Source organism: Poecile atricapillus, chromosome 1 (assembly GCF_030490865.1).
Source record: "Poecile atricapillus isolate bPoeAtr1 chromosome 1, bPoeAtr1.hap1, whole genome shotgun sequence".
Lineage (NCBI taxonomy): Eukaryota > Metazoa > Chordata > Aves > Passeriformes > Paridae > Poecile > Poecile atricapillus.
In genome coordinates, this window is record NC_081249.1 from 158,278,036 (window position 1) to 158,295,365 (window position 17,330).

The 17,330-nt window shown below is 41.5% G+C and overlaps 1 protein-coding gene across 5 annotated transcripts in view; it reads right to left on the reverse strand.

The window, feature by feature from the left end:
- Positions 1-17,330, reverse strand: part of AREL1 (apoptosis resistant E3 ubiquitin protein ligase 1) — a 39,756-nt gene that overhangs the window by 21,416 nt on the left and 1,010 nt on the right. For 3 of the 5 annotated variants that reach the window (XR_009277255.1, XM_058835621.1, XM_058835627.1), the window contains exons 2-17: positions 13,137-13,397; positions 11,935-11,994; positions 11,050-11,276; positions 9,150-9,387; positions 8,002-8,171; positions 7,743-7,923; positions 6,787-7,034; positions 5,004-5,081; positions 4,355-4,496; positions 3,846-3,967; positions 2,051-2,126; positions 1,536-1,645; positions 847-1,026; positions 572-697; positions 248-377; positions 108-166 (exon numbers count right to left, since the gene is read on the reverse strand). Coding sequence is in view for 4 of the 5 variants with exons in the window: in XM_058835621.1 (XP_058691604.1) it covers positions 108-166; positions 248-377; positions 572-697; positions 847-1,026; positions 1,536-1,645; positions 2,051-2,126; positions 3,846-3,967; positions 4,355-4,496; positions 5,004-5,081; positions 6,787-7,034; positions 7,743-7,923; positions 8,002-8,171; positions 9,150-9,387; positions 11,050-11,276; positions 11,935-11,994; positions 13,137-13,227 (2,238 nt within the window). In the remaining variant the exon portion in view is untranslated. The remainder of the gene's footprint in view (positions 1-107; positions 167-247; positions 378-571; positions 698-846; positions 1,027-1,535; positions 1,646-2,050; positions 2,127-3,845; positions 3,968-4,354; positions 4,497-5,003; positions 5,082-6,786; positions 7,035-7,742; positions 7,924-8,001; positions 8,172-9,149; positions 9,388-11,049; positions 11,277-11,934; positions 11,995-13,136; positions 13,398-17,330) is intronic. The other 2 variants (XM_058835638.1, XM_058835645.1) reach the window with 2 other exon arrangements.

Consider the following 17,330-nt stretch of genomic DNA (forward strand, 5'->3'; position numbering starts at 1 on the left):
GTGCTTAGAGAATAAACATTTTGGCTTTTTCCCATATCCAAAAAGCACTCCATTTGTCAGACAGGAAGGGAAGTAAAGGTAGAGCTGCTTAGGGAGGCAGCGATTACCTCAAGCTCATTCTCATCAAAAATAGCCAGGAGGTTCTCAGGAACTAACTCATTAAGACCTGGAAGAGAAGAGAAGAGCAGCATGTGCTATGCCCTGGGACATAAAGGCAGACAGGAGCAGGGAGCAGGCGGCATGTTACCTTTCAGGAAGTGATCCACCTCCTCTCTAACCTGATTCGCCAGTCTGTACTGTGCAAGCAGATTAAGGTACAAGATTTTGTTGTCATTGGTCACTGGTACTTGAGCCCCTCCTGCTACCAGTTCGACCACCTGAAAACAGAACACTTGGCCTGAGTGTGATCAGTAGCATTCCCCAAATCTGAACTCACAACCACAAGAAACCCAAAAAAGGAGTTACTTCCTAGAGTAGGCTCAATTTTCTGGGGCATAGCAGAGTTCTCAGTCCCCACTGCTGCAGGCAGTAGGGATTAAACTATCCCACTTTCAGGAGCTGCTTCCCTCACCTTCTCCAGCTGTCCTGTTTTGCTATACTTCTCTTCAGCAAAGACCAGATCCATCTCGCTCACATCATTGTTCAGTATGAAGCACACTTTGGATTTATAGAATTCCGGGTCATCCGTTTCAAAATACTGCGTGAAAGAATAAGAAAACAGGGACATAGAGGGAAGAACAAAAAAAGCCCTTACATTGTTAGCCAGAATTCTGGGTCTGCTTCTACACCAACATTCAACTTCTCCCCAAACCAACACAGGCTTCAGACAGGGCTGGGAAGCTTTACCTTGTAATGCATGCGAAGTCCTATGATCTGAGCAAGGAAGGATCGAGTGAAGCGAGCTCGAACCAGTTGTTTATAAGCACCTCCCAGAGATGATTCATAAAGACACTTTCCTACTAGGCGGCCCGCAAATTCATATACTTTGAGTCGTAAATATGTGGGACGCCCTGGGTTTGGATGCACCTGCAAAGAAGAAGCAAATTGAAATATCCAAGCACCAGACTGACTAGCACAAATAGGAAATATGAGACCATTTCAACTCACTACATCTCTCAAGCTGGCCAAGGAGCTTTAGTGTCATGTCCTCAAAGCTAAGCAATAGAAATAAAATGCCTAAGCCTGCATAGGAAGAACATGAAATGTTTCTCATGCACAGGCAAGAAGCTGTATGAGAGCAGAAATGGATTCTGAAATATTCACACCCAACAAAACCTCTAAACACTTTGATGTCACCTCCTCTTGCCCAAAAATCCAGCCTTCCCTGCTGACTTGCCACCCTCTACTGCTCATCCAGCCAGTTCTTCGCCACTTCAATGTGTTAAGATCATTAAGCAAAGCTTTGAGAAAGGCACAGGAAGTGACTATGAAGGCAAGCTAAAGAATGAGTAATGAAGCACACCACTTAACAGCAGCACTGTTTAACCATCAATGGTCACATTTCTGTGCATTCAGCATAGGAACTGCAGACTCACCAAGGCCTGGTTGTTATCACTAAAGCGGGTGAACAGCTGATTTGTGGTATCAAATAATGCCTTACAAATGAGCTCAAACCACTCTCTGCGTGGACCTCCCCAGTCCAGAGCTACAAAATAAAACAAGTCTGGTCATCCAAACTGGGTCATCAGTTCAAGAGTTCATGCCTACTGCTCAGTATTACCCAACACAAGGGTTCATCGCAATGAACAGCTCTGTAGCAATAAACAGGGACTGCAAAACTATAGGTTCTTCTCCCAAACCTAGTCCTAGTTGGTTTTCTGGTTTGTTTTTTTTTTAGGGGTGGAGGGGCAGGATTTACATAAGGCTTCAGGTCCCTATGTAGGTATTGAATAGCACCAGCAGGATAATTCACTAACATCTGTGAGAAAATCAAAGGGCTGGAAAGTCACAGAAGAATGGACATACTACAAGAAATCAGGATTTCAGACTAAAACTACTCTGCCATAATTCCTTTTGCTTCCTCTGCATATATATTCACAGGATAACTCACCTTCTTCATCCTGAAAAATCACTTCAAAGTTTTTGCTCCAGTCAGAAACAGAAAAATTTCGCGTTGCTTTAAAAGACTGAAAAATAGAAAAAGAGAATACCCATACACACCCCATACTCAATATGCAGTCCTGTACATGTGAACAAGCAAATGCAAAACCCCAATAGTCTAGAACTCAGAAGTATAAAAGTGAAAATTAGAAACACCTAAGGTCTAATTCTTATTTGTTCAAAGCCATAGAATCCAATTCCTCATCTTCTGTTATGAGACATGTTACCCGCATAAAATACTGCTCATCTAAAACCAGTGTGAGGTCTTAGCACAGAAATATCACTCTCAAAGCTGCAAAGTATTGTTTGAAGTATTAAAATGCCTGTGGGAAGGAGCAATTTATGTAAAGCACTTTCAACCCACGAATTAGATTTAAAATAGGAATGTTTCAAAGAGCACTACAAAATAGCTTGAAGAGAATTACTGAGTTCATACTTCCAGAAAGTCACGATGCAAACAAGTAATAAAATACCCCAAGTGTCTAAAATTTCCTGTGCCCTGATTCTGGACTCCAATTAAAGAAAATTTAAAAAGCTACATGGCAGTCTTCAGTCATAGAGGTAATTTTGGCTTAGTTTATCCTCAAAGAGGTTAGAACATCATGCTACTCACACCTCTGGACTAAACACGTTCATTGTACCTATCAACCTTGGTCAGTAGAGCTTATTTTTATTATTATCATCATCATTATTATTATGGCACTGGATTTATTTTGTTTTACTAGACAGTAACAATGCTCAAGACAGCGCAGGAATTTCCAAAGTAATAGGAAAAAGTAGTCATGGAAATACTGTTTAGAAATGAAGTAATTTTGTCCAAGCTATTAACTGAAACATAATCTCATAAACACTGCAAGCTGCTATATGCAGAAAATACTCTGAAACACAGATTTACTGAGTATAAATCAAGAGAAATCCCATCCACTCTTGCTTTCCTCAGAAATGTTCTTTCCAGCTTTACAACATTACTGTTGTGAGACACAGGTGGAAACAATAAGTCAGGATAACTGCATTCCCAGCATACAAAGTATTTAGAATGTCACTTAAGAACTGTATTACATGAATGACTAAGTTCTGTTTTGGAAACACAACAGGTCAGAAATGGTGAGGATTTTACTAAGGGACTCTGTATACAGAATATTTTATCATCACTCTGAACCACAACTAGTAGCCCATTGCTGCAAGAGTTTCATTGCACGCAGCTCAGGAACATCTGACTTGACAGCTTATCTTGCTGAATGGCTCTCTGCCCGAAAAACAGTAGATGAAGACACAGGAGCCCTATGTTCTGTTCCCAGATCTAGGGAAGTAGACAGTCTTTCTCCAGGCCTCGAGTTCCAATGTAAAGTAGGGACAGAGTAGCATCAGCAGATTTCCTGCTTTCACCGGCTATGAATCCCTTTACAGAGTCACAGAATCATTCAAGTTGAAAAAGACCTCTAAGATCATAGATTCTAGCCTTTGACTGATCCCTACCTCATCAACTATACCATGGCACTAAGTGCTACATCCAGGCATTTCTTGAATACTTCCAAGGATGATGACTTCACAACCTCCCTGGGCAGTCCTTTCCAATGTTTAACAACTCCTCAAGCTGCCTGCTGGCATCTGCCTTGAAACAGAGGGACTAACCATTTTTAGCATGGTTTCCCTAGCACATTCCAGTTTGGACTTCTTTAGGCACTGAGCAGAATAAAAAGGATGGAGGAAGCACTGGGCTAAAGGAAAATCACTCATACACTCACCGACTCCAGCAGACAGTGGCGGCTGACCTTCAGTGTCACCTTTGAATGAGGTCTTTTCATATGCACCTGTCGTAACTCTCGCTGAAAGAAGTTCACTTTGTCTTGGAAAGTTTCAGAGCCTCCTGAGAAGAGTGACAATTTGGGTGAGGCCTGAGCTGTCAACACCTCAAACATCTAGAGAGCATTCCTAAGATTAACTGCACAGATCAGCTTTAGAGCCCAGAAGTGCGTTTACCACAGCAAGGTTTGGAGACAGAATTCTCAAGGTAGTTTTGCAATTAATCTTGCTGGTATTCATATTCACAGGTGCACTTTCAAAGAGCCTGACAGAGAAGCCAAGCTGAAAAGGAACAGCTGCTGTGATGAAGTACATTCACTGGAAGCATGATACTCCAGGAACCAGAGTTCTCATCAGAAGTCATTCAGTGCTGGCAATCTATTCCCCAGGGAAACTAGCAGACTCAGGTGCTAACTTCCTGACTACTGCACCCACCTCACTGTCCCTTTACCTATGTTTTTATGCAGAGAGCGAATGAAAGTGGCTGCCAAGATGTTCCTCTCCTTGCAGCTGAGCTCCACAGGAGGTTGGATCCCATCATCCACCACCAGTGTCAGTAATTTGTGCACAGGATCAGGACCAAGGTATGAAAACTAGCAGCAAAAAGATGCAAGAAAGGGTAAACCCATCATGCAGAAGGCACAGTATGTTCAGTAGACAGAGCAACACCACCTGTGCTCTTAAGACTTTCTCTGCTCCCCCATGTGTATGCAGTTAACAGGAAAACTATTTCAAGCATTCAGACTCCATTTAGGACACTGCTTTAAACTTCACACACAAGTCTGAGGGCTTCAATGGACAGAATCACAGAATTTTAGGAAAGTTATGAGGAAAATAACCAAGAAAAATGCAAAGGAATTAAGATTTTTGCCTAGCATTGGGACAAAAGGCAGGAAAGAGTGATAAGACTGGCTCCCAGCCACAAATACTAGCGAAACTTAGGCACTGAGAGGGAATTCCAGAGCTGAAATTTATGCCACACAATGTTGTTCTGTGGGTGGAAGCCTTTCTCTCCAAAAGGAAAAAATAGACTGTGATTCACAAGGATGACAAGCTAATAACATGGAGGTGCAGTGACAGGTATGTGAAAAGAGGCTCACCTTTGTGCCAGGACACACTCTAAAGGTGAAAAGGCGCCATGGAATGATCTTCAGGTAAAATTCTTTCACTGAGAATTGCTGAGTAACCACAAGGAAAAGAAAACATTAAATGTAACACATCTATTAAGGGTTGTCCCCGAAACACGTGAGGCAGAGGACAGATCCATAAGGCTAGACCTCCCTTCAACCCCAGGAACAGGTTTCTGCAGCATTTGGCACATACTTACTTGAGAACCTTTAAAGCTCCACACAACTGTAAGCAACTTGTTGAAGTAAGACTTCACTGCGTGCATTTATGACGCATGTGGGATGCCAACATGACACAGATTTTATAGCAGTAAGCTACTGTGTTCAGTAGAATGTCACCAGTCTAATTGGAAAGTAATCTTAAGTACACTTGAGAAGCTAAATTCAGGACAGGATTCTAATGCATTGACAAAAAGGTTTTTGTCGAAGTCACACCAACAGACTACTCCTGTTACTCCCAAATTTTCACGACCATTTCAAACATCTTTTAAAAAGCACTTGCAATTGCTAAATCCATGAGATTTGCAGAAATTTATCCTCAGTGTACTTCTGCCAGAAAAAATTAATAACTGTGCAACTCCTGTCTTCTGGAGAAGAAGTTAAAATTTTAGCATCTTTAGACAAAAGAAAACCATTTGCTACACAAACCTTTCCTAGCTGCAATGACTGGAAAAATTGACAATCAGCTTTTATCCACAAACAAGCCAAATACGGACAGCAACTCTTCAAAATAGCAGCATGGTAACAGTTTTCTACTGTTTCTATTTCTATACATAGAAACATCCAGGGATACGATTATGCAAGCCTGAAAATCACATTTACAACTTGGCCACCCAAAGAGAGCTTCTAACAGTACGCACTTCTGGTGATCTGCTTTACCAGGTAATGCAATAGAAAAGAGAATGGAAGTCCAAAACAATATACCAAGGTCGAAAGGATGCTGAGTTCACAAGGACATAGCACCCAAAATCAGTTCTTAGAGCCATGTGCAGTACAGATTTAGGAATCTCTAGCAGCTCCCTCCATCCTATAACTGTTTCACAGACTTCTTTCTCCCTTGGCAGGAAAGCAATTTCTGGATTAGTCTTTCACTTTGGTTTAAATCACTGCATTTTCCAAAATGCATTTGAAGAGATAGCTGAACAAAATTAATTGAAATTCATTATTAGATTCAGAGGAATTGTCTTTCTAGTTTCTGAGCACTTTAGGCAGTAATAATGGAAAATTATTACTATTAATGTATTCTTATTGTAAGAGAGCCCTCAGTTTCTCCTGTTTCTTCTACTTATAAATTTACCCTTTGATCTCTGATCATTTTTTGCCTTTTTCTTTTCAGCAAAATGTTCCAGAAAAAGGAGAAAGACATAAAATCCAAGAAAGTGAGAGCCTCTTAAGTTGAAATTTACAAGTATCAGAAATTGAGAACAGGAATTGCAGGTCTGACCTGAAAAAAGCAAAGGAAAGGCAAACAGTATATCTACTGAGCAATCAGCAAGAGAATTTCCAGTAGGATTTGGATCAGACCTATAAAGATCCTAAAATCTAAAAACACAATCCTAAAACTTCAAGCTTTAAAACACATTCCTAAAACTGCCAAGGCTCATATTAACATTATTCTCAGTCACAAGCTCCCCATTTGCCATAAGCAAGCCTTTTTTTAACCAAATCTGAAGCTAAGATATAAAGCACAAGGAAGCCCTTCAGTTACAGCATACTTCAAACATGCACTCAAGTGTGGTAACTTTATGATACCTACCTTAGGTGACACATAGCAGTATACTTTTTTAGGCTTCTTCACCTTCTCAGGGGTCTGGCTGTCAGAAGGAGAATCTTCATCTTCATCCTCAATTGCAGTAGAAGGACGGCGCTGGGAGGAGCTCAGGTGCATTGGTGGAAGTTGCCACTGAGTGTTGGTATAACTAGGAGCATCGTAAAGGTAAGCTTCAAAATAAATACTGACACCTGAGGTGGACACATTGCGTTCTACAATGTTCTTTTCATTCTCTGAGGGAAATAGATATGAAAGAGTTGTGTAAATCCTAGTGGAGACAAGAATGAAAAAGAATGCACTGGCCACGACCATATCAGTAAGCTTGATTTTAAATTAAAGGTTACACATCCAAAGGAAAACCCAGTCAAGTGAAACTTTGATAAAGAGAGCCCAGGAGTGGGATGAAAAGATTTCAAGATGGCCAAGTTCAAGAAGTTTGTCTGTTTAGTGACTGGTTGAAGAAAAGAGGCATTGAGAACCTCCCTCTCAAAGCACCAGGCTGAAGACATGGCCACTTGGCAGCCACAATGAAGTCTGGTTCACTCCTGAAGAAACCAGGAATTACAACATGGTGGAAAAAAGCCAAAAAACCCCACATAAGTTAAATGAGGTGTTCTTCCTCCATATGACTTAACACACAATACATGACTGGCTCAGATGTCAACAATTAGCAAGCAATAATTTTCAGAGGTAAACCTCCTGAAATAGGGGAAAAACACTTGTTTTTATCTGCTGATGGATCAGAGAGTATCAGCCCCCAGAGATCTCCCCCGTTATAAGCAAGTTCATTTGCCTTAGCATTTTTAAATGAATAGGCTTTCCTTTAGCAAGTAAGCATGGCCTGTCTGCAGGGAAGCCACAAATAGCTCTGCTACATGACTGTGCAAAGCACACTGTAAGAGGACACCTGGAGAAAGAATACTGATTAGGTCTTGACTCACCACTTAGAACAATGATGTCAAAATCACCATTGCTTATGGGCTGGTTCTGGTAGGAGATGCAGGCATGGAAACACCCCCTAGAGTGCAAGGTGAGTCGGAAGAACACCTCGCAAGTCTGCCGGTTGGACACCACAGACTTCTCAAACACCACATCAGAGCTCTCTTCTTCTTGAGGACCCAGCTAAACAGAAAACAAATTAATAAAAGGAGCTCTCCAGCTCACCTGAAGTCATGCAGTAAGGGGTGAGCTTGCACTCACCTCATGGATGGAGAGGCTGTAATTGTGCTCATCTATCAGGGACACAGAATTGCTGGTGGGATTGTCATACTCATCTCTGGGAGCTATCTGCAGAGTGTGCTGCTGCCCACACGTCAGCACCAGAGTGGAGAAATGGCAGACAATTTTGGTTTTGGAGGGAACCACCATTCCTGAAGCAGACAACAATAATTTACAGTCAAACAAATTCTAATGTGAAGCTACAAAAAGCAAAAGAAAAGCAACTAGGGGCACAATACCCTTGAAAATGGATCAAATCTAAACACATTCTATCCCCATACATTAAAAAAGCAAACTATCTGAGCATCTAAGTGTATAGTGTAGTGCATAGCATGTGCCTTGGATCAGACTTAATAAAGCAAACTAAGTTACTAGTACTCTAAAGAATGCTTTTTCACCATTCTAACTTTCTGCTCAGGAATTTGCTCCCACTGTACACACAAAATATAAGCTAGCTGATGCCTAAGAAAACCTGCAAATACAGCTTACCAAACAAACTTTATTTGGGTTAAACCCAAGCTTCCTTTGTAAGGGGTACTTTAGCAAGCTATGTATTTATTCACAAAGCAATGAATAGAGATCCTTTCAGTGACATGTACATCAAACATAAAAGATGCTAATTGGGGTCAAAAAAACAAAAGTGGAAGAAAACAAATTTTAGATGGATAAAAAGGAAATGTTTTTACATAAGTGTGTAATCAAACGTATCAATGGCAACTGCTCCAGAAGCTTACAAGAATAGAGTAGGGTATTCAGAAAGAGGCAAATTATGACAGCATCTCCAACAAAGATACAAATAACTCAATACTTTCACAAAAGGCACTCTCTGACTATTAGACAGATTATAAACAAGTTACTACAAAATAGAGAATGTGACAGAAGAGGATAGGGATTTTAAGCAGTACTAATAACTTGTTCTGTAAAGCAGTTTCTGTTTTGTTATGTACTGGTTGTCACAAGTATGTTTTACTCATGGGTCTACTGCTGGGATCTACATATGACAGGAAGAAAATGGTGAAGGGTAACCCCTTCCCTCTCACCTACCTATTTAAGCTGGAAACACATTTACCTACAGGCCTCCTATACCTCCAAGTCTACTTTGAATCATTACAGGGCCACTTAGATCTTACCTGGCTGGAAAACTTTGTAGTAGGGGCTGTATGCCACATTCAAGCCACCAAGTTTTACAGTGATTTCGTATCTCCCAGCCCTGCGCACAGTGAAAGCCACTTTCACCACATTGGAATTGGGCTCCTGAAGAACTTCCTGGGTTACAGGAATATCAATTGCTAACTCCACATGGCAGATGTGAACTCGCAGCCCCACAGGCCTGTGAGCAGGGAAGGGTTGCCCATTTTTATAGAATAACTGCATGGGAAACAGAGAAGTCCAGGTCAGCAAAAACATACAGAGCACAGAGGAAGAGAAAACAAGTTGCCTTAGGGCAGGGCAAGTACCTCAGCTCAGAAAAGGAAAAATAATTAATAGACATCTCTGTGACACAGACTGTGTTCTCCAAATTGAACAGGGACAAGCAGGCATTGAACAGTCCCATTCTCTTTTGTGCTGGGGTTCAAATGCATGCCCTGAAAAGAACATGCCTCCAGGCATTTCCCATCTGCACTTGTAGTGCAATATTACAGCAGAAATCATGAGAAGCCACCAGCAAAAGGAAAAAATTAAAGCCATACCCTTTCAGAGAAACAAGCAGATCTTGTTCATTTGTACAGCTAAGCTCTGAAAAAACTCTTACCAATTTGCTACAGAAAAGAGTGTGATGAAGATGGTAACCTAAGGAGCTGACCCAGTCATTACTGCTAAGAAGCATCATAATGAAAACAACATGTTAGATAAAGTCATAGGCAGCTCAATCACTGAACTGATCTCCTGGACAATTTCAGAAGGTAACATACATCTAGTTCCTTACAAGGAACATACCTCTATGTATTCTTTCTTTACAAGGAAAGAGTTACACCTTGAAACTCTATATACATGGCACTTCAGGAGCCAGCAGCTTGCTGGCCAGAGCCTGCCTACCATCTGCAATCAGCCTGCAGTCAGAAAAAAGTTACGATTATTCCCTGATTCTAGGTAAGAGAGGGTGTGGGGCTTGAAGTAGTTTTCATCTTGATTGACATCAGGAGAAACTAGTGTATGCAAAGCTACTGTTGATGAATAAAGGACTAAGCAAATGGCTAACAAGCATAAAGTGGAAAGGCATATTGCTGGAGCTCATGAGTCTCAGCAAGGTGAAAGAAATAAATTTAAATAGTGGGAATAGAACAAGCCCCTTTCCCCTCAGCTTTTTCCACTGCCTGTCCTGGAGTTAGAACTCTTCACTCACCCTCACACAGAAGGGTTTTCTTCACCTTCCCAAAAGGGATGGGTATGGCAACCTAGCTGAACCTTTTTTCTTATTTTGATACCCTCTTGGATGGGAAGGTGGGATAGAAAGATAGGCACATAAGCCCAGCAAAACCTGATCAAACCTTCTCCACATAGCTCCAAACTCTCATGTTTGCTCATCTTACTTCCCCTAGACTCGGCCTTTTGAGTTTAGAGGGAAACAAGAGTCCTTGGGAAGCTTTTACAGGTCTGACAGAATAACAACCCATTTTGCAGTTAATGAGGAGTGGCTATGAAGCTTTACAGCTCTTGGATTGGTAAAATGCCCATTCCCACACCCTCAACTTCAGCTGCACAACCAAAAAGTAGCACCACGTTTGTTGAAGGCAAGGCTCAGCCTACTCACTTCCCAGTAAAGGAAGCATCAGACAGGACAAGCCTGGCCTCCTCTGCCTCTTGAGAGGCTTCTGAAGAGAGGGAGATAAGACTCTAAGAAGTGCAAACCTCAAATATACACTTACAGACTTTTGCAACATAGTAACAAAGTAAAACCACAGATAGCTTGACTACTCCTCAGTTACATCTGGCTTAGCCCCAACAAAAAACACATCTGAAGAGCACACTCCTAGCTCAGACCTCTGTTCCTGCCCACAAAGCTGCATGGAAACAAAAATATTGCCTTACATGCACTCGGAAGGCCATGCTATGGCCCACCTCATAGGGGTCCTTCCAATCCCAGGATATTTTGCAGGACCGGGGATCCAGGTAGTTGCCTCGCACGTAGTCATAAATAGTTCGCTCCCCGCGGCGTTCCCGGTCCTCATGCTGAAGGAAGCTGACTATACGTGCGGCAAGCTCAAAGAGGAACTTAATGGTGAAGAAGAAAGCTACAACAGATACTGTGATCCCACCTGCAGCAGGGAGAGAAAAAAGGGTGGTTGCAGAAGCCAAGGTGGCTGAGTCAGGCTCTAAAATCCCCTCTGTATCAGCCAAAGATGCCTTTCTGTTAATGATATTCTGCTCAAATGCAAATTAGGTATTTAAGGCAGACGCTATTGTGTGAATATTTATGGTCTGTGTTATGATGCAAGTAAGGTTAGAAAATATCAAGTCTCTTAAAACTCTGCAAATGACTGCAAACAAAGGAAATAGTTAAAGGTGGCAGAGTCTCAGGTAAGGCTCGCAGACATCCCAACAAAGACACAGAATTCCTTTCAGGTAGCAAGTTAGAACTACAGAGATTCCTTTCAGGGAAACAGATAACCAGACAACTTCTGCATATCACATTATGGCTGGATTAAGAAGCATCACAGAGGCAACAACCCTCCACTAGTTCTCAGAAGAAAAAGTAAGGGGATGGCTTAGGATTTAGGCCAATAAAAGGACTTTAGGATCAAGAAGAATGGTCAAGAGGCAAGTCTGTCAGATGGAGTGCACAGTGTGAGGTGACAGTAACTTCATGTTTGTTGGATAAACTCTGACCTAAAATTAAATCAAAGGCTTTCAAGAAACACTTCTAAAGCCTATGGAGAGGTCATGAAATACAGTGGCAGCCTTTCCTTCACTTACCAATAATGTAAAACATCAGGTCCCTTCGGTGAGACACACAGCCGAGGATCACAGCTGCATCTAGAACACAAAATAGGCCAAGTCCAGTCTAGTGACTTCCTTACACACACTGGCCTATATTTAATCTATGGTTCCTCAGAAAAAAATGCCTATTGATCACTTGTCTTCCTCTCCAAGGACATCCCTAAAGCATTATTCCATAAAATTGAAATATGTGAACAGCAAAACACGCTACAGTTCTCACTCCGTCACAGATTCCCATTCAGATTCAGGGATCTATAAGAAGGACAACATATCAGCCCTTTGAAAACAGTGACAGCAGGCTCTAGGTACTGCAAGAAGGAGATATTTTTTGCGGAATCACCAGCTTTAACAACAGTGGCCAAAGCCACTCATCCAAACTGTCACACCTACTTGCAAGCCATGAAGTTATCTTCTACTCTGATATGAAAGCATATTACAGAGCCACCACCAAAACGGACAGAAGCCGACCCTTAGCCAGCAACCTTGGAAGAAAAAGCTATGGAATGAAAGAGTTGCAGACAAGACCATCCCCATTTGTTCATAGTAAACAAAATCCTTCTAGGCTAGAGGTGAATCTATTTTTGCAAGTCTACTGCAGAATGTACGAATGCAACTGGAAAAGAGTCCATTTGTATTTTCCTTCTCACTTCTGCAAAGTGAAGCCTCTCTGCTGAAACTCTCACTGATCAACACAAAAGCTAAAACCTTCTGTTTGTACACCATTAAGCTTACAGCAATTTTAAGAGACACCAATCTAGACTCAAGTTTTCACTGAGGGGACTGCTAAACAAACATGTAGTAAAAATACCACACCCAGAACAACATGCTGTTTGGTTGATAAGACATAGCTGACAGATGGAACAAGAGCAGCAGCAAGGAACGCGTGTGACAATTAGACAAAGGATTTGGCATACAGTGATGCATACAATATAGCTTACCATGTCACCATTCAGTTAGTGAGAAGCTACATTGTGCATTCAAGCTGCCCTTTTTTTTTTAAACACAAAAGGGGAGTTATTCATCAGTCGTTTCAACAGCAGCGATAATGGACATCAGCATGCAGAGAGCTTAAACAAGGTATTTCCCCCCAACAATAGCCATGACTTCCTAGCCCAGCAAATCCCCTTTGCTGGCCTTGGCACATAGTCCAGCCCTCCAACCAAAGAGCAATCACATACCTTTAGGCAAGTGCCCATGTTCTAAAAGCCAAAAAGATGGTACCCATTCTTCAGCATCCTTCCGCTTTGTGCCCAGAACTGGGACAAACATTAGCAAGAAGAGGCCATAGAGAAGATTATCACAGAAAGAGTAACTCTTGGAACTTGCATCACAGAATCACTGCTGCAAAATAAGGACTTGAGCACAGTAGTTTCTTCCTCTTTGTGGAAAAACAGTTGTCCTGCAGTGCTTTTCCTTTAGCCTGCAGTTTGCTAGCTTTTCTGGAAAAGTAAAAAAAGAAGAGAGAAACGTTAGATGTCTACATTGTGGATAAATCTAGCAAGCAGAAACACATGAAAGGTGCAAGATGCAAGAGCATCACTAGACATCAAATCCATGAGAGGTGTTATAAAAGTACCACTGTAGATGAGGTGCAAAGCTTAACCATATCCTCAACCTCTATCTGTCAAAATCTCATTTCATTATAGGACCCCCTAAAACTTGCACATTCAAATTAGAACAAAACACATCCTTGCCTCCATAGGTTTCATGGAGCAGCTAAGAACCTGCATGCTGCTCATAAAGTAGTATTAAGGATGGAAGCAAGAACCGATAGCCTAGGAAGACTACAGAGAGATTGTCTCAACAGCCAAGGATCAGGTTAGAAAAACTAAAGCCCTGACAGAACTAAACCTTGCCAGGGATATCAAGGGCACCATGAAGACTTTCCATAGGTACATTGGTGATAAAGAAAGACTAGGGAAAACATGTGTCCTCTCCAGAAGGAAACAAGACCTGGTTATGCAGGACAACGAGAAGGCTGAGGTACTTAACAACTTTTTCCCCTCGGCCTTCACCAGCGACTGCTCCAGCCACAGCAACCAAGTCACAGAAGACAAATGTAGAGACTGAGAAAATGAAGAACTGCCCACTGTACTAGAAGATCAGAGGGATTTTTTACAAGGGCATGTAGTAATAGGACATAGGACAAAAGGAAGGACTTCAAACTGAAAGAGTGTAGGTTTAGATTAGATATAAGGAAGAAATTCTTCAACATGAGTAGTGAGGAACCAGATCAGGTGGCCCAGAGAAGTTGTGGCTGCTCCATCCTTGGAAGTGTTCACAACCAAGTGGCTTTGAACAACCTGGTCTAGTGGAAAGCATCCCTGCCAATGTCAGGGAAGTTGGAATTAAATGATCTTTAAGGTCTCTTCCAAGCCAAACCATTCTACAGTCAAGGTAGCCCTTCATACCCAACAAATATATATACTATCCTCAAAATGATTTTGCCCAGATTTAAAAGGCTATTTGTAGTCAAGCCTCAAAATAAAAGAAAACAGGTTTTTCAGAATTCTTGAACCACAAAGCAAACTAGATTTTGGGTTTGGTACTGTTGATTTAGGTATTCAGGAAATTGAGATCCCCATAAGGGATTTCAGCTTCAGCAGTACTATCCACTAAATTACAGTTTACTGTCAGGATTGAGATAAAAAAATTAAAATTTAACAGCAAGGATTGACGCAGCCCACAAAAACCAGGACACATGCCAGAAGAAACACCACAGAGCCTACACAATCAGTATCTGCACATTCAGAGCACAGATTACATAAAGGAGTGAGAATGAAATGAACAGAGCCAGGCTCACCAAGGCAGCTGTGTGTTAAAATAGTCACCTCTTTGGGGATGTGATGTGCTCTTCCTGTCTGCCATTCCACTAGCTCAGCTATCACTTCCTCCTTAGACCCCACTCATCTATTTTCCTCTTCAGATGGCTCTAATTTTCCTCCATGACAATAATCATACAGATCTTGCTGCCTTTACACACTTCTACTAACCCTTCTAATGTACATGAAAATCAACCAGCAAACCTGTGCAGAGCTTTTTTGTTGTGCTGCAGAAACAGCCAGACTTTCACTGTTTTTTCCTCACCCATCTCTCAAGGAAAGTCCCACCCACTCATCTATTTTCCTCCTTCCGCTACTTTTCCTCACTGCAACAGTGTTGCAGTCACCAGGGCATAAATTCTTATTCTCCTCCTAAGTAAAGCATCAGCTTTCTAAAATTATAGATTTCTATGTGTTAAGGACCACGCAATTAAGGACCTACCAATTTCCTTGGTATTTTAGTTATTTCAACAGTACATATCCAAGATGTGCTACAAATGACTGGTTGAAACTCTGCTCTAGCTTGGCCTGGCTGTGGAATGCATGTGACTGCTCCCCACACAGCTGGGGAATTTCACAGAAACTTATCAATATTAGGAATCTACAAGATCTCCTTCCAGCATCTTCATGTCACAAAAAACCGACAAAGTTGTCTCTGTGGGTCCATCTACTCAAGCTATTTCTGCTTCACTCCACAACTTCTTCCCTTCTGTGAGGCTCACCACAGGTCACACAGCCTCTCTCTCAAGCATAGAAAAATCCATCAGTTAAACTTCAGGATTTTTAAAGTCAGTTGGAACCTGAATCTCTTGATCTGGTTTGCAGAATTTTTGAATTCACTGGACACAGGGAATCAGTTATCACAATTTTATTAATTAATCAGCACAGCAACTTGTCATTTTATTATCCCTCCATGATGTGGTAAACAAGACACCAATCTGGGTGGTCACCAGAGATGAAGTGGCTGTTATACAATCAACTTCCTTATAGCTTACTCACTGCCAGCAGCTTTAAGGGTGCTCTTGCAGCTGGAACACATTGAGAGGAAGAACATAGTTGTAAGTAGGTGGTATCCAAGATACAGTGCCACTCACTTAAGAGAATGCAGATGTGAATTAAAACCGTATCTGTACTGAGAACTGCTGGGTAACAATCTGGGAAATAAATTCTGAAAAGTGGCAATATAAGGTACCATCATAGCTAGGATGGAAGAAAAAGTGCTGAATTATCCAACAGGTCTTAGTAATCTCAATCCAAGGACAGAGCAAGTGATGGTCTCCTGCCACCTGCAGGGAAAATAGGGATTTGAAAACTTCACCTTTGTTTTACTCAAGGAGAGAGACGTACTGGCACAATCAGGGTAGACAGCATGGAATCATAAAATAAACTGCATCAGTGCCATTGCTTCCTCAAGTCAGCAAGGAAAAGAAGCTCAGTAATGGGAATACGTTTAGTTTGTGTTGCTGCCAGAGGAACACAGTGCAGAGCTCCAGAAGGAAGCACAAGTGTAACACATACAGAAGGAACTGTAACATAGTAATGGCACATTCATGTGGCCACAGATACAAAACCAGCTAGAGGCATGCTACACAGAATGCATGCACTGAGCTCCTAGGAAATCTGCTGTGCCTCTTGATTTTATTTGGTGCACTGATAAATTGCCATTCTGCTCTTAACAACAAAACTTTAATTTTGTTTTAAAGCCTTTTTTCAGGATACTACCTCATCCAATCAATATAAGAGAACCATTTTTCTCAGTGGTGAATCTCTCAATCCATGTACACAAATGTCCACTCCCAATGGCATGTCTGTCTCATGCCATGCACAGACAACTATTCTCTAGCAAAAGAGACAGTATTTTCTCACACTAAGTAAAGCAGGCATAAACCAACAAACAGGAATGCCCATGAGAACATAACTTTAAAATACATTCACGGAAAACTGAAAAGTCAGCACAAAAAACAGTAAGCAGAATCCAGTATCAGCTGTCAAAGACAAAACTGCATCAATGGTCAGTGTCTACACAAAACAGTCATTCTCTTATTAGGGATGGGATTTTTCATATGCATTTGCATACAAGCTATATAAAGCAGTGTCAATAGGAAAAAAAAAAAAAAAAAGAAAAAAAAAAAAAAAAGAGACTTCTGTCAACTGCTTAAGTCTAAGGACTTTTTATTGCGAATAAACCACCACCAAGTCTGTCAGCTCCTCCTGTCCTCCTCAAACACAGCAAGCCAGCCAGTCTCATCTTGACACCAAATCTGCTTCCTGAGCCAGGAATTTCAGCCACTCGCCCTGCTGCACATCAGTGGGAAAGCAGATCACCCTCTTCTTCCTCAATTATTTCTCTTCTCAAACCACTGAGGGTCACTTGAACAGCATCATGTGAGCTCTACCAATTGCATTTCTTCAACCAACAGTTAAGCTAGGTATGATCACTCAGGTGGAAAGTTCAGCTGTGGTTTCCCTAATAAACACAGTTTTTCTTTCAGTCTAATTTTCTTCCTCATTGTCAGAGCATAAGTCACAGTTCTACAGAGGCCACCACTT